The sequence below is a fragment of the Cydia fagiglandana genome, chromosome 8 (assembly GCF_963556715.1).
Source record: "Cydia fagiglandana chromosome 8, ilCydFagi1.1, whole genome shotgun sequence".
NCBI classification, from domain to species: Eukaryota; Metazoa; Arthropoda; class Insecta; order Lepidoptera; family Tortricidae; genus Cydia; species Cydia fagiglandana.
In genome coordinates this window covers 6,591,200-6,615,815 of record NC_085939.1, presented here as the reverse complement: position 1 = coordinate 6,615,815, position 24,616 = coordinate 6,591,200, and the positions used below count along the sequence as shown (strand labels likewise).

General features: G+C 40.5%; 4 protein-coding genes across 4 annotated transcripts in view; 2 read left to right on the top strand and 2 right to left on the bottom strand.

The window, feature by feature from the left end:
* The window catches only part of LOC134666541 (neurogenic protein mastermind-like), a 72,425-nt gene extending 65,334 nt beyond the window's left edge, over positions 1 to 7,091 (top strand). Inside the window, exons 5-9 of the mRNA XM_063523735.1 lie at positions 2,252 to 2,380; positions 2,617 to 2,913; positions 4,551 to 4,701; positions 5,240 to 5,312; positions 5,469 to 7,091. Coding sequence (XP_063379805.1) covers positions 2,252 to 2,380; positions 2,617 to 2,913; positions 4,551 to 4,701; positions 5,240 to 5,312; positions 5,469 to 5,753 — 935 coding nt within the window. The 3' untranslated portion in view covers positions 5,754 to 7,091. The remainder of the gene's footprint in view (positions 1 to 2,251; positions 2,381 to 2,616; positions 2,914 to 4,550; positions 4,702 to 5,239; positions 5,313 to 5,468) is intronic.
* LOC134666555 (CD151 antigen) lies at positions 7,083 to 11,652 on the bottom strand. The gene is made up of 5 exons (XM_063523752.1): positions 11,317 to 11,652; positions 10,143 to 10,361; positions 9,166 to 9,348; positions 8,532 to 8,729; positions 7,083 to 8,058 (listed from the first exon to the last, which is right to left on the bottom strand). The coding sequence occupies exons 1-5, from the start codon at positions 11,377 to 11,379 to the stop codon at positions 7,735 to 7,737; spliced, it is 987 nt and encodes a 328-aa protein (XP_063379822.1). The 5' UTR covers positions 11,380 to 11,652; the 3' UTR covers positions 7,083 to 7,734.
* A 102-nt stretch (positions 11,653 to 11,754) lies between these two features.
* Positions 11,755 to 14,676, bottom strand: LOC134666537 (elongator complex protein 4). The gene is made up of 7 exons (XM_063523729.1): positions 14,433 to 14,676; positions 14,310 to 14,345; positions 14,108 to 14,223; positions 13,520 to 13,763; positions 12,993 to 13,267; positions 12,382 to 12,616; positions 11,755 to 11,924 (listed from the first exon to the last, which is right to left on the bottom strand). The coding sequence occupies exons 1-7, from the start codon at positions 14,542 to 14,544 to the stop codon at positions 11,830 to 11,832; spliced, it is 1,113 nt and encodes a 370-aa protein (XP_063379799.1). The 5' UTR covers positions 14,545 to 14,676; the 3' UTR covers positions 11,755 to 11,829.
* A 3,352-nt stretch (positions 14,677 to 18,028) lies between these two features.
* The window catches only part of LOC134666552 (eukaryotic translation initiation factor 3 subunit M), a 157,919-nt gene continuing 151,331 nt past the window's right edge, over positions 18,029 to 24,616 (top strand). The window contains exons 1-7 of the mRNA XM_063523748.1: positions 18,029 to 18,208; positions 18,302 to 18,481; positions 19,054 to 19,148; positions 19,740 to 19,955; positions 21,459 to 21,724; positions 22,052 to 22,195; positions 23,495 to 23,748. Of these exons, the coding sequence (XP_063379818.1) occupies positions 18,164 to 18,208; positions 18,302 to 18,481; positions 19,054 to 19,148; positions 19,740 to 19,955; positions 21,459 to 21,724; positions 22,052 to 22,195; positions 23,495 to 23,712 (1,164 nt within the window). The 5' untranslated portion in view covers positions 18,029 to 18,163 and the 3' untranslated portion in view covers positions 23,713 to 23,748. The remainder of the gene's footprint in view (positions 18,209 to 18,301; positions 18,482 to 19,053; positions 19,149 to 19,739; positions 19,956 to 21,458; positions 21,725 to 22,051; positions 22,196 to 23,494; positions 23,749 to 24,616) is intronic.

The following is a 24,616-nucleotide window of genomic DNA, read 5'->3' as shown; positions in this document are numbered from 1 at the left end:
GATTGAGCTGAAATTTTGCATACATATGTAAGTCGGGTGACAATGCAATATTATGGTGTCATTGAGCTGATCTGATGATGGAGACCGGAGGTGGCCATAGTGATAAAACAACGAAACCTAATTGTGTTTGGGGTTCTTAGAATTCTCTCGATGAGTATTAGTTGCCTGTGGAAAAAAAGTACAGTCGGCGATAAAAACTTGTAACAAAAATGACATTTTTGCCAAAAACTTATTAAATATAGGTATCTAAGTTCCGTCGTCGAATACACCCAACTAGCAAATCTATGTGCTATAAAAGTTGAGAGCACGTTTTTTGTTTTAAATATTTTTGACACTTGAAATAAAGCACCTTAGCAACGTTAGTTTATCTGCGATTCTAAAATATTTGCATCGCGGGGGCACATTAACATATTTTTATTATTAATATACATACTTAAAAAAAACATAATTAAATAACTAACCTACAAAACTTAAACTATATCTAAAAATAAATATTTATTATTATTTAGTTTGAATATTGCTCATATATATCACAATCGCCATCGTCACGTCACAGTCACAGTATGAAACTTGCCTCAATCTCAATAGTCATCATTTTGAATTACCTACTCCCACTTTTCTGTCTCATTTGTTACCACTGGGAACAGATAAGCAAAAAGATTGTTGTTACCGCCGGTAACAACTCACTGGTAACGAGTGGGATTAACCCTTAATTTCAATTTACTTAAGACGTTGTTCAGTTTTATTATATAATATTTTAAGTGTTATTATAAATATTATATTACTCATGTAGTTTGGTGTAGTGATGGGAAATAACGGTGATGTACGAGTTGCGGTCCAAATATTTCGGCTGGAATTATTAAGCCGTTTAAAAGAAAAATATGTCATTACGAACTTCGAGGAAATTCGCCACCCACCGTGTAGGCACGACCTGGCCCCTAGTGACTACTATTTGTTTTGGAAACTCAAGGCAGACTTAAGGGGAAGACGATTTTCTTCAGATGGTGAAGTGACCCATGCGATTTACGCCCTTTTTGAGGTCAAACTTTCAGAGTACTTTTAAAAGGGGATAGAAAAGCTAATTTACAGATTTAAAAAGTGTGTTGGAATAGAAGGGAAATATATCGAATAAAAAAATAGTTTTGTTAATGTATGCTCTTTCTATGTCAGGCCGGTAACTTTTAGACTGCACCTCGTATTTCACCTCAAATCCAATTTATATTAGTTACTAATTGCTAATTATATTTAATTATAGGGTTACTTTCAAACACATGATCTCTTTAGTTTATGTCACTCCATTACGTATGTCGAAGGCGTGCTCTCATTTCATGTGACCTAAATTAATCCTAGAACACCGGAATACTCCCCGCGATATAGTGAGGCGTAGGTATCTTACGTATAGAGTGGTATGTACATGGAATTCCCTGGGGAAATCTGTGGAATTTATCCTAAGTACGATGCGTTTCGGATTTTCCTTATTGCTTTGCTTGGATTAGAGTTTTAGTAAAATAAGTAATGATGACTCATGCTTAAGTTAATCACGTCACCAGGGTCGTATGTAAGGCTTATAACCTGCTGTATTCGTTGATTGCCCCTCTTTTTGACATAATAGTTACAGCCGGGCTGCACTCGTCCATCAGATTTATGAAATATGCAAAAACAATGCCGAACTACATCTCCACGATATGCACCGCGCGCCATACGTAACTTTCAGTTAAACTAAAAATATTACAATATTTAAAATTTAACAAGTATATATCGAGGTCAAAAGCTTAGGTACTTGTAACGTTGTGTAGTGAAGGCATGACAAACATCCGTAACGCAAGCCGGCTCTAACTTGGCCTGCATTTCTTCGGTATCTGTATCTACCTGTAGCACTGTAACGATAAGTTTTACAGTTCACTAAAATGAAACGAGCCTGTTGGAATCGTGTTCCATGGCGACTGCCACTGGCTAAAATTCTTGTTAGATTTTTAATCAATATTGATTCCTATTCCTAGTTGAAAACCCTATTGATCAAGTCAAACCAGTGGTTTGTCTTCGTTATTAACTTACAGTCTAACAAAAAGAGTAGAAATTAAAAAGTGGCAACACTGTAATGTTGTCCCGTTTTTTCTTATATAAATTGGTTTGAAAGGGACGATTCTACAGTGTTGCTACTTTTTGTCAGACTGTAGTGTAAATGTTGCATTAGAACAATATTTATACTCTTTGGTAAAGCTTTGAAGTGTGATATCGTTGTTAATTGCAGGCGGTGGTAACGAGTCATACTCGATGTCGCAGTCGCAGAGCATGAACTTCTCGCAGGCGATGCGGCCGCGGCCCGCGCACCCCGCGCAGTCCGCCGCGCAGCCGCAGCAAGGGCCGCAGGCGCCTATGGGTCAGTACACGACTACTACAACTATGTAGCCACCAGCCACTGTCTAAGATTAACTAAGCCACAGTATCTAATTAACCCTTTATACAGCACACGAAACCAACGGCGGAAATGATATTCAACTCTATTACAGCTGTTAAAGTTCAAATTCAACGAAATATTTTTTTATGCATATGCAGTTATGCATATTTGTTTGTCAAACAAAATCACGTGACGTTGTAATAACGGTTTGATTACAGGCGTAGCCGCGGCGGGTATCTCCCGCGAGCAGCAAGCGAAGATGCTTCAGCAACAGCAGCAGCACATGCTGCGCGCGCAGCAGCAGCAGCAGCAGCAGCAGATGCGGCCGCCGCCGCCCGAGTACAAGGCGCGCTTCGCCGGCCCCGGGCCCGCGGCGCCGGGCGTGGGGCCCGCGGGCGCGGCGCGCCGGCCCGCGCCGCCGCGCGCCTACGCGCCGCACCTGCCGCGCCAGTACTCGCCCGAGTGGCGCCACGCCATGCTGCAGCAGCACCAGCGCCAGCAGCTCCACCACCAAGGTCAGTTTCATGTGCCGTGCGCTAATATTAATATCGCTTTCTCACCATTTTTCGATTAGCGCTCCGAGGAATTGTTCGGATTTACCCGGACCCTTCTTTTCGCCATCTCTCTTCGCGATTTTTTTATTTATTAATTATTTAATAGCACTAGTCCTAGTTTTATAGTTTTAATGGCCGTTCCGGGTCCATGATATACTTTTTCATCCTGTAATTACCATGGTGCAATAAAGAAATACAAAAGAACAGAAATATAACATTTCCCTCTTCACCACTATTATATTAATTCGCATAACTTAATATTCCTAATTCAAATTGGCATAACGTATATTACGCATAACTTCTAAATCGCATAACATTATTCGGTATAACTGAGTACGCATAATGTTAATGCGCATAACGTAAATTGTCATAACGATGACTTGGGATAAATATAATAAGCATAAAGTTACTTTGCATAATTATTAAATTGTGTAAATATAAAAGGCAAATTAATAAAAATGTAGACAGAGCGGGTCCAATTAAGGTTCAGTAGGTTCAGAGAACGAAGTTTTAAGTAAAAGTGGCGCTTTTTGAGATCACAACTATCACAATACGGTTGCCAAAAATTTAATTAGCAATCTTGCGGTCTTTCTCTAGGGACTTCAGCAATTTGTATCCTGAGTTTTTGACTGTTGCTCGATAAATAAAATCACTAAAATAGGTCTAAGAAGCACATATCAAAATTGCACAAAAAATCAAAATATGAAAATTATTTCCAAAACCTAAAACCCCTAAAATTATTAAAAAAAAAGTAAAACATGAACTTACTACGCCTTAATAATTAGTTTTACAACAAAAAGATTATTATTTCATACAAAAGCTTCGCTTCGTTTCGCTCGATCCTGCCTTAGCCTTGTGAACCTGATCTAACCGAGTTGGTTTTGCCCTGATCCATCTAATTCTCTTGCGTTATTAAATTTTATGCCAAATAAAGTTATAGTTAATAATGTTATGCGTCTTTAAATTATGCGGAATCATTATTATGCGCAATAAGTGTTATGCTTTTTTAATATTATGCCTGTTCAATGTTATGTACAATTATGCTATGCCAAATCTGTTATGCGAATTCATATTATGCCAATTAATGTTGGGCGTATTAAGGGGCACCCCTAGATGGTCAACAGTCCTCAACTATGTGTTGCTATAGAAACTTCCTGCCTCGCACAGCTGTCACAGGTGTCTATCTTATCAAAATCGGGTCAGTGGTTAAGCCGTGACAAAAAAAGTTATCTTTTATTACAGATGGATAGGTGGTGTCAACGAAACGAGACCATTGGTATATTTCCAGGGTTAATAAAAAGCGTTTTTTTGACGTGTTTCATAAACCCACGCAACAAGTACAAGCCTCAATTAGATAACTATCGTTTGTCTCAAGCTGTCATTTTAACTTATGAATTTGTAACAAAGGTTGATTTTTTTAGCTGTTTGGTAGAGATCCCTGACCACTACTACCAACTCACCAGAACTTATCAATATTTAGAAACACTTTATCGAGAATATGTCCAAAGGAATTAGGCGTTCGAAACGACCGTGATAATAATCCTGCATCGCTTGGGTTAGATGTTTTTGTAGTTTAATGTATCATGCTCTATGTTCAGGCGGAGGATTCGGCATGGGCGGCATGGGCAGCGTGGGCGGCATGGGCGGTATGGGCGGCGGCGCGGGCGCGGGCAGCGCCGCGCAGCAGCAAATGCAACTGCAGCACTCGCGCATGCAACAGCAACTCCTGCAGCAACAGCAGCAGCAGAGGTACTACACGCACACTCTTTAACTGACCATCGGTGGACCATGTGTCGTTACAGTAATGTTTACGAATTGTGAAATTGTGTTTACTTAAATAAATGGTACCGATACATACGTAGTAAGGCTTCGTCACACAGGCGCGTTTTTCAAGCGTGTATGTAAAACGCTCACGCGCCGCCCGGAAAACGCGCCTGTGTGACGGAACCTTAAAAATATCGTTGGCCTTTCTTTCTAGCTATATATTATATGAACAATGAAATACCTATAATTCGTGCAATTGGAATAAAAAACCGGCTTAGTGCGTATCGGACCACGCCTATTCTAATTAAAAAAGCCTAATTAGAATTCACTAATCAACGTGGATGCGAAAGCGATCCGAAAGTACAATGTTGTAAGTTTCGATGCGGCATAAAGGTTCGGCAATCAATGCTGAATCCGAACCTCCGGCCAAAACATAATTTTTATGCCGAAACCGACCGACGAAACCGACACCTCGGTGTAACAATACTTATTTTCAGTTGTGTGATTAAGTTTTTGTTTACAGAGCGTCGAATCAGCAGGCCCCTATGTCACATCTCATCATGCAGCAGAATCAGATGATGAACGTGCAAGGACAGGCAAGTTTCACTATCAACCACGTTAAATACTCTACTTCTTTATATAACTATCAATACAAGTCCTTAATGCTATTAAAGCAATCGCAACTCTAGCCGACGTCACCAGTATCACCACGAAGTTGTACAAAACGAACTAAAGTTTTACATTAATTTCAGATGTCGAATATTCACATGAACCAGAGTCAGAGCATGTCGATGCAGAGCGGCGGCATGGCCGGCATGGGCTCGCACGGTGCGCACGGCGCGCACGGCACGCACGGCGGCATGCTGGCGGGCGCGCTGCAGCAGTTCCCCGCGCTGCACGGCGCCGGCTCCTTCTCCGGCGCCACGGACTTCAACCTCGACTTCCTCGACAACATGCCCTCCAGCGACGCCGGCAGCCTCACCGCGCAGGAGTTGCTCAACTCGCTAGACAACTCCCTCTTCAACGACATCCTATAGGCCGAGAGCCGACCCCCGGTCGCCAGCCAGCCGGCCGTCCGGAGCACCGCACCGGACTCGATTAGTGACGTACGATGAAAGTGTATTGTGCCAAGGACCGAAATGGAGAAGTCGAACGCGGAGGAAATAGTGCTATAGTAGAATTCAACGCGTAGCGAGATTCTACAGACGTGGCGAGGGAATGGAGAGATGACGTATAGAGACGAAATTTTGTTACAGAGTGACCCAAAATATTAGAATCGTAACCCCGCCAGCGCCGGAGCGATGATGACCAAAGTTTTTAAACAGGAATTTTAAAACAATCTCCAGCGGCTAAAGTGATATTTAGAATGTTCTTTGCCGCGTAAAACGGTGTGTTCGAAGATTCTCCCGTACTTTTATATGAACTTTCAGCGTTGTTTTAGACTATTTATATTCAAAGATATCGATTTCATAGTATTTTATAGTGTTTACGGTTGTTAATACTTCTTTTGTAAATATTTTATCATACTTCCAGGATGCGTAGTAAATATTCCGATCCGCGTTAAAACCGCGCCACGAAGTTACCGAAACCGTGGCGTGGATTCCAGTTCTCTTGTATAATAGGTCCCTCCTACACTCGGAGTAGATAAATGAATAGGTATTATATTTATTTGGAATGTGTTGTAGATATGAAACGAAGCACAAAAGACATTATATCAATAATAGAATGAGTTTACCTTCCGTAGTGATTGTGTAGTCCCCGAACCCGCAGTCCGCCTGGGGGAAAGCAACCCCACCTACTTTATATCATAGTGCAAATGTAAATTTATGTAATTACGGCTAAAGTAAGATCATTCCTGTACCTAAGATAATTATTTAGTAGATTATACTGTGATGACGGTCTCAATGGTCAATAGGTAACATTATAGTATCAATTATTATAGATAGATAGATACTGTTGACTTAAGTATTGTCAGGTCTAGAATCGTTATTGTTAAGGATCTCATGTATTATTTAGGATGGTTTTGTGGAAATCTGGAATTTACATAATGTTGGTTTTTATAATAATTTAATGAACTCATGACATTCTTATTATTCCATATATTTTTATTTATATAATTTTGTCACTCGTGAAACTATCATAATATGTTAATATTATGAGACATCAAAGTATCGATATAAGTTATATAATAGTTAAGTAACGATTCCACTTTCATAGGGAGTGGGACGTCTGCTCTCTGCTACTCGACAAATGAAATACAGCTATAGAACCAATTGTGAATGGTAACAACATTCCAGAGCCATTGTTAACAATGTTTTAACTTTAGGACCAATTTTTGAATGTTCTTTTGAAAATAATATTGCATATTGATACAAGACTTTTATTTTTCTCCGAGAACAGTGGAACCTGCTTATTTGTACAAATAAGGCTCTTATATAAAAAGTAAAACTCTTAACACAAAATATGAGCACGGAGAAAATGCTTTAAGAAGGTAGACAATACAAATATAATCTATGGCACATTGTGTTTGTCGGTATTAATATTAAAATACAAAATGGCATAAATCTAAATCAAAATTACGAGGATAAAAACAGTCTTCATTACTATAACAATTAATTTACAAATCCTATTACTTGGTGGATGATGTGACCGTTGATCGAGATAGCGTACTAGCGACGCCACGTCGGTTTAAAGTTGCTATACTTGCCGCAAAACTAAGTGGCGAGTCAGGTCATAATGCCATCTCTTTCACTCTTGGTTGGTCTTAACAAGGGTAAAGGAGATAACATTATGATCTCAGTTGCTATCGCGGCAAGTATAGTAATGTAAAAATGAATTGATATTTCAGAATTCGAAGCGTGTAAGTATGTATTCGCCTTTCTTGTAAACCAAAAATAAAACAGTACTTGAAGGGCACGTCCCAAGTCACCACATAATTGAATCTGCTTCGTGCTTGTACAAGTAGTCTGAGAACTTCTCCAGTTTCCTCTCTAAAGCATTTATCTCCGCGGCTAATTCTCATACCATCTCGTTGGGCTTGCTGTGGAATATCCTCGGGTTGCGCACGCGGGGGCTGTAGAAGTTATTCGGTTGGATATACTTCGCCATGATTGGCTCGTCGCGCATCGAGCCCATCTTCGTGCCGTAGATGTTCTCATTAGTCTTGTTGTCGATGGACTTCATTATAAACGAGTGCATCTCCTGCCTGTGCTTACGGAGCCGGATGCAGGAGAATATGGTGATGAGCAGGATAGCGAGCTTGAGGAGAGCGACCACGAACAGGCTCAGCATAAATATGATGAACTGCTGCTGATACCAGTCTTCTATTTTGCCCAAGCATCCCTGCAATTAAAAGTTCTACTATGTAAAGTCGATAGTGGCGAGGTATATCATGTCTGCATCGTGATTTATTTGGTTGAGGGATCTTGTTGGCCTTATATCGTCCTATCGCATTACATTATTTCAAATGCCTGATTAGTAATTAATTACATTGGTTACGGGACGACAACCAATAGGGCAGTAACGTGCGACGTAGGCCGCACTTCCACGTAGCAGCCTGGCTTAATGACCATGCATAGTATTCACGTACTACCAAGTGCATGAACTTTTTTTATGATAGAGGAGGCAAACGAACAGTAACCGCGGATTACCGCCGCCCATGGACCTGCAACACCTGAGGGGTTGTAAGTGCGTTGCCGGCCTGTGTGCGTTTGGAAGTCGTATGAATCCGAAAATACCGCAGGCGACACATACAGACTGCGGATCTCTGCATTAGGTTGTGCTCGCTCTACAGGTACAGTGCCGTATTCACATACCACCACGTGTCGGAACTCGGCGTTGGGCGTGACCTCCTGGCAGCGTGACGCGTTGCGCGGTGTGGGGTTGAGGTGGGACGCGGGCGGCGCCTGCACGCAGCAGCTCGGCGGGACGGCCATGCCGCGCGGGCCTAGCCGACGCAGCTGCCACACCGACAGGTCGTAGTTCCGCGCGTCCGTCATGCCGCAACACTGCAACTGGGGATTTAAACTTATTAGATATATCAGAGTGGCTAAGGTGCTTACTAATCTGAACACGCCTCTAGTCTCAAGGCACTATTTTAAGATAGATATAGACATATTAAATATACACATATAAAAACGGGTCACTCACGTAAGTATTTTAAGTATAAACACGCTCGACTTGTTTCACCCCGTACCGACGACTTAGTGAATGTTGTGCGCAGTTTCATCAAAACCCACAATTTCATCAAAAATCGTAGGTAAGTAAGGTAAACGTAGTGCTCGACATGCTAATGCCCGATAGATGACACCTTGCTGTCACCTCTATTGATAATGACTTAAGTTACAAGGTGGCACGTACTGGGACCGCGTCGAGCACCAGTACCCTACGTTTACCTTATATGAGTAACCTACTTACTACTTTTCTAAATAACACGATAAGAAAGATTACCTCGGTCTGAGCGAGGTCGAGCGCCGCAGTGAAGTGTTCGTAGTCGGGCACGGCGTAGTAGGTCTGCAGCGCGCCGACGGCGCCGCCGCGCGCGCTCTGCAGCCCGGCGCAGCGCGGCCACGCCGCCGCCGTCACCCCGCCGAGGCAAGAGCACACCAGCAGTGCTAGCACCATCAGGAAATACTGCAATAGGTACAATAACTTTTTTAAGTGTGATTTAGGTTATGCGCCTTTCCTGTAGACATCATAAAATAAACCGACTTTAGCACATTCACTGCCAAGAACGCGTATGTGTGTTCATTTTTTACTGGGCACCGAAAGTGTCTTCTTAATAGGCAAGTTAAAACCTACGATGAAAGCCTTAGATAAATGTATCCAAATACATCATTTTTATAATGTCCACAGAACAGGTCCCAGTTTTCCCGAACGTTTATAACAACCAAGTAATCAAAATTATTTAAGAGCCCATACTTAATACTGCCCCACTGCTGGGCAAAGCTCCCCTTCTCAGTCTTGGAAAAGCCGTCAAGCTCGACCAGCCATCTCCGATGAGGTCTACCGTAACGTAACGCCTCACATTTTGCGGACAAATAAGTGTAGCTGTCAGGCGTGGAGTGGAGGCATTGTTAAATATGCCTACTGCACAAACCATACAATCTCAATTGAGATTGTCCTCCGGGTATGAACACTCTAACTAAAGCCTAATTATAGAGCCTTGTTTCATGTTTTGTGGTCTAGGTATTATTTTTTCAAAGTGTGCAATTATGCAATGAAGAGTAAGAGATCTTCTTATTACTGATATTTGAACTGAACCTATATTCTTTGGTCATCATAATATCTTTGGGAGATTAAGCCACGATTAAGTCCCTACTTTCTAATGATATCTACTTACCTATATGGTATAGAGAAGATAGCTCAAAAACAATTGATAAGTATACATAGTTATTAGTAATAGGTAATACCTATTGTACACTTACAAATGTGAGTATGACATATGACGGCATGTAGGTGGCCCAGCAGCCTAGCGCGGCGGCGGCGCACACGGCCAGGCCGGCGGCGAGCAGCGCCAGCGCGGCGTAGTGCAGCGGCGCCTCCGCCAGCGGCCCGTCCGGCGCCGCCATCAGCCGCGACAGCAGCACGCGCCGCGAGTCCACTAGCAGCAGGAACCCGCATACTACTTCTACGAATCCGCATGCCTGAAGATTTAAAACTTTTTACCCCGCGTAATATTACCCAATTATTTCCCAGATGACGACAAAAACATCACTCTGTATTTAATATTCTGATGCTAATAACATTATAGACACTTTTCGCTTTTCTCGAACCCCTTTTACTATCACTAAAGGACCCCTGTTTGTTTTGAAGAATGTTTAAAGCAATTTAGTCTAATAAAGCTAATAAACATAAGCCATAATTTAGTGTAGGTGTGCAATAGTTTAGAATAAATAAATTATATCTATAGGAAAAAGTAAAACCCTTAATTCTTCCCTCGTAAATTTTAAAATAGCTAAGATACATGGTGATTACTATTGATTTTATTAAATGTTAGTACTTAATTAATTTATACTATACTATATTTCTTCAGCTGCGTAGTTAAATACTCTAGGTAAGTACCTACATAAATACTACTTTTTAATCGTTTGATCATATTTTGGTAGTAAGAATAGATCCATAGATAATTATCTGGTAGTGATGGACGCTATCACCAGCCGCCCACCAGGAAAACAATGAGTGTCGTAATAACGGCCAAACAATCACCGCATTCCAACAATGAATAGATACAATTGTTTATTCGCTCGCACATGGCTCTTTTGAGCGTCATTGTATATACATACCTGCATAACTCCGATTATCCCGGTTATTATAGGAAAACAAACATTTTGTTCAATAACTTTTAGAGAACGCGCGAACGACTTAATAAGGGTAATAATTTAAGTAAGTAAGTAAGTAAGTGTTTTATTTGTAAATATAGGTAGAATAAGGTAAGGAAATATAGGTAGGTAAGTACTTTAGAAACCTCGCAAAGATAAAATTTGGAATAGCTTAATAGCTTCTTAATCGGTGATGTAAGGATGTAACGCTTCGCTTAATTAATGAATTAACTGCTTTATTCATATGATGATTTTTGGATATCAATGATATCATACTTACGAAGAATATGGTGTTGAAGCAACCGAAGAGAACTTTAGCACTCGCCACTTTTTTGCACTTCATTTTCGATTTGATATGTAAAATGTATCCATTCAAAATCCAACGTTAGTAACGACGCGGAAAAAGCGGACGAACCGGCGAACATGCGAGCAAACAATAATACAGTGAATAGATTCGCCGGTTTTAGGGAGATACGCTCTGCTGGGCAGGTGGGGTGACTAATAATTAAGGCAGTTTTGTTTAAAGTTAATGCATGAGTTCCTCTGCAATGTGTGAATGTGGCGGCTCAATTCTATTCCATTTCGAATTATAATGGCAACGCGTATTGTAGTTAAGTACTTGCTAGATATTTACTTAAACTTGAAACCTAAATCGCAATGTGAACTTTATAGCCTATTCATTAAGGTTCAGGTATGTAATGGAACAAAATGTCTAGTATCCCATGTAAATAAATGTATAATATATGATAAAACATATATTTTAAGCATTTTAATAATTCTTATAGATACATATTTAAAATTCTATATCCTTTTTCTTAAATCCTCCACATGCAATTTGAGGATTAGCAGTGATGTCATCCTGTTCTCTTTCACTGGTTTCTTCCAATTCTGTAAACAAAAAAAAAATACTTAACATTGAATTCGTTCATACTACATATAACCTGATATAACATATTCACGAACTTATTTGTGCTCTATAAACTGCTATACAATAGGGGGTATTACTGCAATGTTCTGACGCCAGAGTGCAGCACTAAGCTAACTAGTAAACCATAGAGTAACTTATACATACTAAGCCTAGAACTGTTTTTTGACAAGTTTTCACAGACAATATAATATGACATCATGCATCAAGGCTTCAACAACAAGGCGTCAACAAGGGCCTACCGGGAAAAGCGGACATCAAAATTTATTTATCTGTCTCTTTATCGCTCGAACATGCAAGAGTGATAGAGAGGTTAGATAACAAAATTTCGATTTTCTTGTTTCGCGGTAGACCCCCAGATTGTGATGGAGTGTGGTAGTAGCGCCCCCTACGCCGAGTTTCCCAATTGAAATGACATACCTGGAGGCAAGTGCAGTTTCTCAATGTTAAACTTTTTCCTTCTCAATTTGAATGCCAAGTCAAGGCTTGGAGGCACAAATGGCGTAATTGAATGGACTGTACTCAGTTTCGTCAAGTGGAACAAGCCTTGGTAATCTTTATAAACAGGATTGGTCTCTTTGGAGGAACCGGCAAATGATTCAATTCTTACTGCATTATCTACTGAATAGAGCAGCCTTTTCGTTAGAGATTCATTCTGGAAAAATTTTTTTTTTTTTAAATAGGTACTTAAATAAATCTTGACACAATCTTGCGAACTCTAAATTAAATAATAGGGAATATTACTGCAATGTTCTGCCACCAGAGTAACTTATACATACTAGGCCTTAAATAGTTTTTTTCACTATGACATTGATGCATCAAGGCAGTCTGTTTACAGGTGTCCTACCACAAAAATCGAAATTTCGTTATCTGCCTCTATCAATCAAATAGGCAAGAGTGATAGAGAGGCCGAACCTGAACTTTCGATTTTCGTATTGTGCGGTAAGCCCTGAGATTGTGCTAGTGACGGCCTCTACGCAGAGTTATGTTTAATATTCCTGTTGTTTAATATTTGCTGACAACAAACTTACATCAAACAGATGTGCTGGAATACTGATGAAGGCAACACCAGTAGTACCTCTAAGCAGCACTCTGAGGCAGTAGACAAACTTCAGGAGATCCTGCCCAAACATATGCGCATCTCCCTCCTCTTCACAATCCAGACACATCCATGGAGGCGAGCCCAGAGACTGAATGTTGATTCTTAAAATATTGCTGTTCTCTTTGCTTGATACTTTGTATGTGTCTCTTGATAAAACGTCTTTTATATTGGTTAGTAGTTTGAAGTAAATATCATTCTTGAATCCTGAAACAAATTTCAAAAATGGTTTATATACACAATAATCCCAATAACAGCATCTATTCATTATTTCTCAAGTATGATTGGTCAGAACCAAACCCTCTATATTATGTCATTTATGTCTTATTCTCCATGTAGCTCAGGTTTATCTCTTAAGTGACAGGAGCTCTTGTAATTCACTTTTTAAAATAAATAACTCAAATAGATGCAATAGGTATATTAAATGAACAAAACTGAAACATTTAAAGATACTCATACCTTTTACGCCAGCACCACTGTCCTTGATATTCCAATAAGTTATATTACTATTCTTAATAGTTTCAGCATCCAGATGTCGACTCAGATCAAAGTGATGTCCAAAGTTAGTTTTGTCACCAAACGATGATTCAACCTCTTTGAGGCCCTCGTACCTCCAGGCTATCTTCATTTTATTGACATCACTTGCAACTACACTTGCTTCGTCCTCAGGAGGAGCTGCACATGCTTGTGGCAATTCCTTTACCTGAGTCAATAGAAAGTAGATATTAGAGTCATTGCACTAGGTTTCGTCCGTCTCTAGTTTTCGTCCACTTGATGAAATTTGAATATAAACCTTAATTGCTCCACAAATTTGGACTTATTGCAATCCTTAATATGTAAACAATTTATTTATCTACATAAAAAATATATTTCGCAAATAGGAAATTATAAATAAAATGTATTATTTGCTAATCTATCAAGTGGATGGAAACTGACGCAATTACCCAATATTATTTATATTATACTGTACCAATAGGCAAAAATTGTCTTATATTAATAAAAAGGCTCATATAACAAATATATTAAAGGCAGAGAATATGTACTCACAAATTCATGGGGGTCATCATCTGCAGAGGCAATAAATAGATCATGTTTGCATACAACACCTTCAGATAGGAAATACTTACTCAGGACTCTGCTGTAATTACCTAGCACATCTTCCTCTGAAAGTAAGTTTCTAAGTAATTATAATCATTTTTTTTATATAAAAAAATCAACTGACATAACTTCGATTCGATCTAATACATACCCACAACAAAAATTGCACCGGTTGGTAAACCACCGCCTGAAAACATAAGAATAAAGAATAAAAAAACAATAACAGATAAAATTTCGGATTATAATGAAGTCTAGTGTAATAAATAAAAAATACCTATAACATGGTCTAGAGATGGAATTCCCGATGATACGTATGGTACATTATTTTTTAATTTTGTTCCATTTATACTGGAGCGGGATTCGACTGCTTTGTAAAAACTAGCCATCACTGTAAGTTACTGCAAGCAAATGGCTTTTGAATTAAAGATATGATAATATCATTTCTAATGCTACCAAAACAAACAACGTTTAAGTTTACTTTTTCGTCCCAAATTTGAGGTTATAAGCAAGTGGTTGAAGCGATCATAATGTCATGAACGTTTTGACACTAATGACAGTAGACAGATGTATTTTCCTCTCGTCTCAAACAATGCATCGTTGAAGATTTACAGACGGCCGTACCGGACTGCGACTTGGTCCGGTCGTGTGTAAGATCGTCTAGCAAATGTCCGTCAAGGACGCAGCTACAAGTGAGAGTGTGAAAGATATACTTTGATCGGATCAAGGTCGAGGTTCTGTACGCCCGTCTGTAAATGTTTAAATTTTCCTCAAATTCCTAAAAGGCTTGCTACACGGTCGCCGACAAGCCTACTAACCGTCTGACCCTGGTCTGTCCTTGGTATGTGGGTCCGTCTGAGTTGGCTGGCTAGACGGTGGCAGACCCTCGGAGTAATTAACAATGGAGCCGCCATTAACAGGCGTTCCCCTCTGTCGAAAATAGGCGGCCAATGGTCAACCACATGTCAACCATATGTATGGACTGACGTTTATCTGACATGACGTACCTATACATTCGATGTGCCCCTCCCCCGCAAAAAACGGCAGACTATTTTGTACCGAAAATTTTAGACATGGCGTCTCCGTTGTTAATTACTCCGAGGGCAGACCACAGTGTGTTCAGAACTCGCGGACGGACAACACGTATTGCAAGCGCACAAAATGGCCCCTAACCTTGCGGATTGCATTTTGTTTTTCTTCCTTGACTTCTGGGGCGGCAAAACTTATTGGCGGGGCGCCAAATTTCATAATCTACTCATACTAGTGCAATGACAAAAAAATAAGTTTTTGGCAAAAATGTCATTTTTAGGGTTCCGTACCCAAAGGGTAAAACGGGACCCTATTACTAAGACTTCGCTGTCCGTCCGTCCGTCCGTCCGTCCGTCCGTCTGTCACCAGGCTGTATCTCACGAACCGTGATAGCTAGACAGTTGAAATTTTCACAGATGATGTATTTCTGTTGCCGCTATAACAACAAATACTAAAAACAGAATAAAATAAAGATTTAAATGGAGCTCCCATACAACACACGTGATTTTTGACCAAAGTTAAGCAACGTCGGGAGTGGTCAGTAGTTGGATGGGTGACCGTTTTTTTTTCTTTTTTTTGTTTTTTTTTTTTGCGTTGTGGTACGGAACCCTTCGTGCGCGAGTCCGACTCGCACTTGCCCGGTTTTTTGGTACAAGCTTTTATCGCTGAATGTACTTTTCTTTCCACAGGCAACTAATTAAATACTCGTCGAGACAATTCTAAAAACCCCAAACACAATTAGGTCGCGTTGTTCTATCACAGGGTTCCTATGGCCACCTCCTGTCTCCATCATCAGATCAGCTATATGGTACCATAATAATGCATTGTCACCCGATTTATATATGTATGCAAATGTTCAGCTCCATCGGAAACTAGAAAGTAGGTCTAATTTAACTTGCAAGATTTGACCCGTACAAACATATTTACATACTTACATTAGGTATATTGCGAGTTAATAAAAAGCTTGTAAAAAAAGAAAAGGGTATATGAATTAAACGCTGGCTCAAAAAACGACATTTGTTGAGTCATTTCAACTTGATGAATTTGCTGGACTACGCTACGGGGCCATACATAACTTTCTGAGAATGAAGAGAAAAGTATTTGATGAATTTTTAGAAATGCTACTGCAGGCCTTTAAAGGCCTGCTACACGGTCGCCGACAAGCCCCCAAACCGCGTGGCCTTGGTCTGTCCCGGACCGTGTAGACAGTTGTTACCAACAAAATTTCGTTTGACCTCCGGACGCCCTTGGCATGCGAGCGCGCGCCAGCGACCGCGGTCTGAGCGGTCGGTCCGGAACCGTGTAGCCGCCCGTCGCCGACCGCACTAGGCCATTTCGCTTGGAGGACGCGCCGTGTGCGCTCGTGTGGTTATAGCCATGCCATGGGTACTCAGTAGCATTTCTAAAAATTCATCAAATACTTTTCTCTTCATTCTCAGAAAGTTATGTATGGCCCCGTAGCGTAGTCCAGCAAATTCATCAAGTTGAAATGACTCAACAAATGTCGTTTTTTGAGCCAGCGTTTAATTCATATACCCTTTTCTTTTTTTACAAGCTTTTTATTAACTCGCAATATACCTAATGTAAGTATGTAAATATGTTTGTACGGGTCAAATCTTGCAAGTTAAATTAGACCTACTTTCTAGTTTCCGATGGAGCTGAACATTTGCATACATATATAAATCGGGTGACAATGCATTATTATGGTACCATATAGCTGATCTGATGATGGAGACAGGAGGTGGCCATAGGAACCCTGTGATAGAACAACGCGACCTAATTGTGTTTGGGGTTTTTAGAATTGTCTCGACGAGTATTTAATTAGTTGCCTGTGGAAAGAAAAGTACATTCAGCGATAAAAGCTTGTACCAAAAAACCGGGCAAGTGCGAGTCGGACTCGCGCACGAAGGGTTCCGTACCACAACGCAAAAAAAAAAACAAAAAAAAGAAAAAAAAACGGTCACCCATCCAACTACTGACCACTCCCGACGTTGCTTAACTTTGGTCAAAAATCACGTGTGTTGTATGGGAGCTCCATTTAAATCTTTATTTTATTCTGTTTTTAGTATTTGTTGTTATAGCGGCAACAGAAATACATCATCTGTGAAAATTTCAACTGTCTAGCTATCACGGTTCGTGAGATACAGCCTGGTGACAGACGGACGGACGGACGGACGGACGGACGGACAGCGAAGTCTTAGTAATAGGGTCCCGTTTTACCCTTTGGGTACGGAACCCTAAAAATGACATTTTTGCCAAAAACTTATTTTTTTGTCATTGCACTAGTATGAGTAGATTATGAAATTTGGCGCCCCGCCAATAAGTTTTGCCGCCCCAGAAGTCAAGGAAGAAAAACAAAATGCAATCCGCAAGGTTAGGGGCCATTTTGTGCGCTTGCAATACGTGTTGTCCGTCCGCGAGTTCTGAACACACTGTGGTCTGCCCTCGGAGTAATTAACAACGGAGACGCCATGTCTAAAATTTTCGGTACAAAATAGTCTGCCGTTTTTTGCGGGGGAGGGGCACATCGAATGTATAGGTACGTCATGTCAGATAAACGTCAGTCCATACATATGGTTGACATGTGGTTGACCATTGGCCGCCTATTTTCGACAGAGGGGAACGCCTGTTAATGGCGGCTCCATTGTTAATTACTCCGAGGGTCTGCCACCGTCTAGCCAGCCAACTCAGACGGACCCACATACCAAGGACAGACCAGGGTCAGACGGTTAGTAGGCTTGTCGGCGACCGTGTAGCAAGCCATGTCTGCTCGAGGTAGTGGTATTACCGCCGTAAAGCAAATGACGAGTACTTCCCCTTAAATTTACAGATGACGTTTTCTTCCCATGTCTTTACCGTACACGGTTTTTGACGTACCGTTTGTATCTCCTTGATGCACATGTATTTCCACATAATTTGTGTAAATAATCAAGGTTTTTGTTTTAGAATTGCTTAGCGCTGAATCTAAATTAACTCAAGATGCAGGGGCCCGCAGTGTTTATGGATATATCATTGGAAGATCAGGTTAGTTGTAACATAACCTAAGCCAACTCAGCTTATTACTCTTATTAGTGAAACTGAATATTGCAGTTAATACGTTATATGTTTTATTTGCAGGCTCAAGAACTTCGTAAATACTTCAAGAGCCTCGGCGCAGAGATCTCCGAGGAGAAGTCCCCTAAGGGCATAGAAGATGATTTACACAAAATTGTTGGAGTATGTGATGCTTGTTTCAAGGAACCCAATGAAGCTGATATTGAAGCTATTCTAAACAGTATTGTCTCTATTATGGTGTCGGTTAGTATTTGATTTTTCTTCTAGAATGAAATAATTTCTCTTGCTTAAAATCATAAATTGAAATGTGAGATTATTTAGGTTTGTTTTTAGGGTTTCATGGGCAAAATGGCAAAAATAGATCCCTTATCGTGATGTCCGCCTGTCTGTATGTCAGATATTTTACTGGAATTATTAACATGTGTAGTAAAAAACATTGGTTATTTTTGCAAGCCACTGTTTAATGTGAATAAATAATAATTAATAATAATGTGAATAGATTGTTGCATGTCAGCAAATGTACCATGCTGTTTGTTATTGGGTTTAGCCTAAACCTTTGTGTTGCACCTCTTGCCTTAATACAGAAAATGGCATAACTAATAACTACTTATATACCACTGGAAAGTTTAAGAAAATTAAGCAGAGGAAAACTTCAGAGTCACCTCATATTTTTGTATGTAGATTGAAACTTTCCCTTCCGAAATACATAGAAATAACAGAAATATCTGAAAATTATTCCATCTTTTTGGATAATACCCTCAACTTCATACCTATGTAGTTGCAACCAAAACAACTAAACTAATTCCTGTTTACAGATTCCACTGGAGAGGGGTGAAAACCTCATTCTGGCATTCAGTCAAAGACTCACAAAGGCTCCAGGTCCAAAGCTGGGAATGGTTGCTCTACAATCGTAAGTTTATTTCTTAAGAGCAAGAATTAGCTCACATAGATTTATCCACATAAACTTTGAGTGGTCAAAAATTGTTGAACACTCTTACTCACTGCATTAACGTTGTACTCAAATTTTGTACTATGTAGTTTTTATTTATAAGCACACTTTCTGAAATTTAAGTAAAAAGGTAATTGCATGTGGTTAGTGTACTTTTCAAAGGTTCACTATTTTATAAGCAAAGGAAACTGTAATAACACTTTTCTAGTATTTAATATACACACAGAACCATGATGAGTGGCATCAAATGGGTTAACCAGAAGAGAGAATAAATATTATTATAAGGAGATTCTTACACAAATTAAAGCCCCATCCTAAGCTCAAGAAGGCTAGTGTTGTGGGCACTCAGACAATGTTATATATAATATTAAAATACTTAAATACATTGAAAACATCACTACATGACTTAGGAAATAATATCTGTGCTCATCACACAAATAAATGTCCTTACCGAGATTCATATACCCGGTCGTAAAAGTATTTCTAGTATAATAAAACATATTTATAGTGTGTAGTGTAGAAAGTGTATAACCATGTGAATGTAATTTTCAGCCTCTGGCGGCTATACAACAACCTGGAAGCCAACTCCCCCCTGCGCTACCACGTGTACTACCATGTGATCGAGCTGGCGGCGCGCGTGGGCTCCGTGCAGGAGGTGTTCACGGGCGTGGAGCAGCTTCGCAAGGAATTCGCGACCTGCCCGCCTTCCAACGAGCAGATGCAGAAGCTGTATCGGTTGCTGCACTCTGTGCTTAAGGACACTAACAGGTAGGTGCCTGAAATTATTCTAAACTTTGGTTTATCAAGCAGTAACTTGCTTTCAAAGCTCTTATGTAAGTGCTAAGCTAACCCATTCTAATACCCTTACAAATTACCCATTAGCATCAGCTTATTTATTTATTCATTTATGCGCTAACACTTGGCTTATTAAACGCTTATACATTCATAATTTAAGGGTCTGGCAGCTGACCTATATACATATACAATCATTATAAGAAGGATTTATATTAAAGTATAGATTTATAATGTTGATTTCGTCATGCATTGGTATTAAGATTTATTTTTTATGTTGGATTATTTATAAATATTAGAAAATGTGTCCTCCCTTGACTAAGGCCCATTTACATGGTGCGATTTTCTCGCCTCGAACGCTCGATTATCGTAGAACGAGAAAAAATATAGTATCATGTAAACTAAACATATGATATGGTACTAGAAGGAGCGATAATCGCCTCGCCTTTGCTGATTGGATGTCTCCGTGTAAACAAAATTTTAATGCGAGAATCGCATTTCGAGATTTTCGAGTTCATATTTGTTGGTGTCCCAATTTTATGCGTTTTTGGGACATTTAAAATGTTTTATTAATAGCCAAAACGCACAACAATATTTTTCTTTTCATACCTAGTGTATTTTGTGATGTTTGACCAATGTACTCTGGGGGGTGAATTATGTAGGTCATATTGAACAGCTTTTACTGTGGAGTGTGGAGCCAACCCCGAAATCGCGGAAAACAAATCTGCTTGTTCCATAGAAAACATTGAAGAATTATGACTCTTTGAAATTTATGACAACCTACTATGGAGTAGGTAAAAGTTCTTTTGTATGAACTACATTATGTAATTATGTATTCACCCCTCAGAGTAATGTTGTCGTTTCCCGGCAAATTATTTTTTCTTAAAAGCAACGTCACGTTACTTCAGCCAAGAGCCAATATTAAAATACTCGTAAATGCAACTTAAAATATATTAAAATTCAAAATAATGAGAGAAACAAGAAATATTTACTAAGAATATTGACAGTATAGTGAAAAGATTAGTAACTAATCACGTAAGTTGACAGGTAAAACTCGTACGCAAATCGGTTCGCACCGATTCGTGCGATACTCGCACGTACGTGAAAAAATGTCATACGAGAACCAGTTTAGACGAGTCGAGAAATCGTATGCACATATCTCCCTAGAACGCAGCTCCCCGTGTAAACTATTTCGCCTGGCGATAATCGCCATTCGAGTATCGCATGACATAATCGTAGGCGAGTTTTTATTTCTCGCATGAGTGTAAACATTTTTATTCGATAATCGCCTGACGATTATTGCATACGATAATGTCATACGATTTCTGGCCCCAAAACGTGCGAGAAACTCGCACCATGTAAATGGGCCTTAAGGGATACTAATCAGGGTTAACATATTCGTATAAAGAACGTAGTATTCAGGAGCAATATCTAGTCAATGAAGTGAACAAACCGAATTACAGAAACAATAAATTTCAGTGAGCTGGCATCAAAAGTGATGATCGAGCTGCTCGGCACGTACACGGACGAGAACGCGTCGTCGGCGCGCGACGACGCCATCAAGTGCATCGTGACGGCGCTGGCGGACCCCAACACCTTCCTGCTGGACCCGCTGCTCGCGCTCAAGCCCGTGCGCTTCCTGGAGAACGACCCCATCCACGACCTGCTCACCATCTTCGTCTCCGAGAAGCTCGCCAAATACCAGGAGTTTTACAACAACCATAAGGAATTTGTGCACTCACAGGGTTAGTTGACACTTGATTCTTTTGTAGGGTTCCGTACCCAAAGGGTAAAAACGGGACCCTATTGCTAAGACTCTGCTGTCCGTCTGTCTGTCTGTCACCAGGCTGTATATACACGATGGCTAAAATATAACTTCATTCCCGTTGCCAGGGAGGTTTTGGGATTATTCTGAGCAACTTTTACTATGAGACCAACCCCGAAAACGCGAAAAAATAATTTGCCTGTTACATACATTTTGGCTGGTCCATTTTCTATGGGATGGAAAATTTTCGCGATACATATTATTATCAATGTATAATTGTATACATAATGTGACCATTATCTTTCAGGTCTGAACCATGAGCAGAACATCAAGAAGATGCGGATATTGTCCTTCATGCAGATGGCGGAGACGAACCCCGTGATCACGTTCGATGAGATCATCTCAGAGCTTCAGATTGAAGAGAAGGATGTCGAGGCTTTCATCATTCAGGGTAGGTCTTCTTATTTTGAGATCTGTGCCTGAACATTCCCGCGAATTGTTTATAAGACAACGGTTTCACTCACTTGAATTTTTAGTCGCTATTGGCGACATGTCCAATTTAAAACATGTCTCGATTATTCCCGCGAATATTATTGACAATTTTATAGTCTATATCAAAAACTAGACTTTCTTGATATCGAGCATTTATATTCTTAATTTCACCCTTTCAACTAAGAGATACACAGAGTAGTAAAATGTTTAAATATAAAAAAAAATACAATATTTATTAGGGTCAGTCAGAAAAGCTATTAGCATAGACTAGGAATCCTCCAGACTGAGCATAGTCGCGCTACCTCCTCTGCCAAGCATACGGTAATTTTACGCCATGTTCGAGTCGAAAGTGTCTTTGTGTGACATCCGTGTCTTTGAACGGACCAATCACGGCACGGGACTTCGCTCACCTCGTCCCGCGCACCCCCGCATTTTTGGCATCATCGGATGCATGAAATAATTGCTCTAAACTCGGTCTAGAGGATTCCTAGTCTATGGCTATCAGCTTTGCAATTTTTGCACTACAATTTTTGAGGTTATCTTTAACTATGATCATTTCATTTACATGTCTCGGGTACCATAGGTATTGACTTACTTTTGTCCCTTGCTGTAATTTGTAATGCAAAGGTGCAAAAAATGTGTAGTTCCTCCAATGTTCAGCGCCATCTATTTAACAGAAGTTGAGTTATCTTGGCCGCCGCCGCCATTCAGCGCCGACAAAAACGGGACCTGTTTCAAATAACTCAACTTTCGTTAGATGGCGCCGCGTGATGCGAAACGGAAACCTGAGGTCTAAGCCCCGAACAAAATTGGAACTGAGACCTGCCGTGTTAGTGGCACTATCTGGCAATAGCTTGGATGTTGGAGGAACGCGATTTTGTATACACGTTGTCTGTATCCTTCTATACGTCCACGTTTTGTCAAAAAAAGCGAAGAGTTGTATCATACATTAAACTGTTGAATTTGGCTCCTTTTAAATCGAGAAATAGGATATTTTTCCTACTAGTCAAATCAGTTACTTTTTTAGAACAGTTAAAACGATTTGCTGATACATATGAAATTTATATGAAACATTACATCGTGACGTCACGGTGAACTCGCCTACTTTTTATATTTCTATCCAATTTTATAAATAGAACTTATGTTTAAAAATAACTCCTGTGATTTTCGAATAATCATCTGGTGCTTTATTTCATGCATGGTGTAAAATAATTTATTTTAAATATAGGTATAATTACCGTATTGTGTTGTTCCACAGTGCTGAAGACGAAGCTGGTGCGCGCGCGCATGGACCAGGCGGCGCGCACGGTGCGCGTGTCGTCCACCATGCACCGCACGTTCGGGCCGGCGCAGTGGCAGCAGCTGCGCGCCGTGCTGGCCGCCTGGCGCACCAACGTGCACGCCGCGCACGACTCCATGAAGAGCGTCGCCACTGCGCAGCAGGAGCTCGCGCAGCAGCAGCAGAAGGCCGTCTAACCCGAACGAACACTCATTCAGGCCACTAAGTAAACAGTTAATCGACAACTTTTGTTTTTTTTTACCCTTTACTACTGACTACAGGGCTATAACCGCGAAAATCGAAGTTCGCAAAATCCGGAGATTTTTCTCTGTCACTCTAATTACGCCTTCATTGGAGTAAAAGAGAAAGATCCCCGCAATTTGCGGATTTCGGTTTTCGCGGTAGCCGCTCTGGATCAATATTAATGCTTTTTGAAGAGTGACCTCCTCCAAGATTAACACAAGATATTCATCGTCAGCGCGAGCTACGAGCGGAGCCGATAACACGGAAATAACAGCTTGTAGCGAAAAGCGCCTAGAACACAGAATCTGGCATTGAATGTGTTAAATTGCGCATTAGGCCGTAGGTAAGTAGTACATGTTCGTCTAATCGCAGTTCCTGAATAAACCGACGTTAGTTTCAAATCTTAATCGGAATAAATAATAGTACTACAGTCAGGCGTGGCTCACTCCGCGATTTCGTCGCTTTGCTACAGGTACCTAAAAGAGCATCCGTTCGACCCCAATTTTGGGGTTTGCCATAAGCCGCGCGTGGCGCTGTCGCCACCTAGCGGCCATATCTGTGCTGATAGTGACAGACGCGTTTTGTTAGAGAGTGAGTCTGTTCTGTACCTAGTACTATCATTTATTCTGTGCTACAGTACAGAAACGACAAAACCGAACCGAAGTTTGACAGCGATTGTGAGACGAATCATGTTATCCCTTTCAGCTATTTAGGGTTGCCAAAATTCAAGTCATTCAGTCATTATCTGTGGTCGTACATGCAAAAGGAAGTCAAATTGTGCCAACCCTAATAATTGCTCGGAGCAATGCTGAGCCGAACGGGGCCGATCACTCGGCTTGGAAAGGATAGTGTACTAAC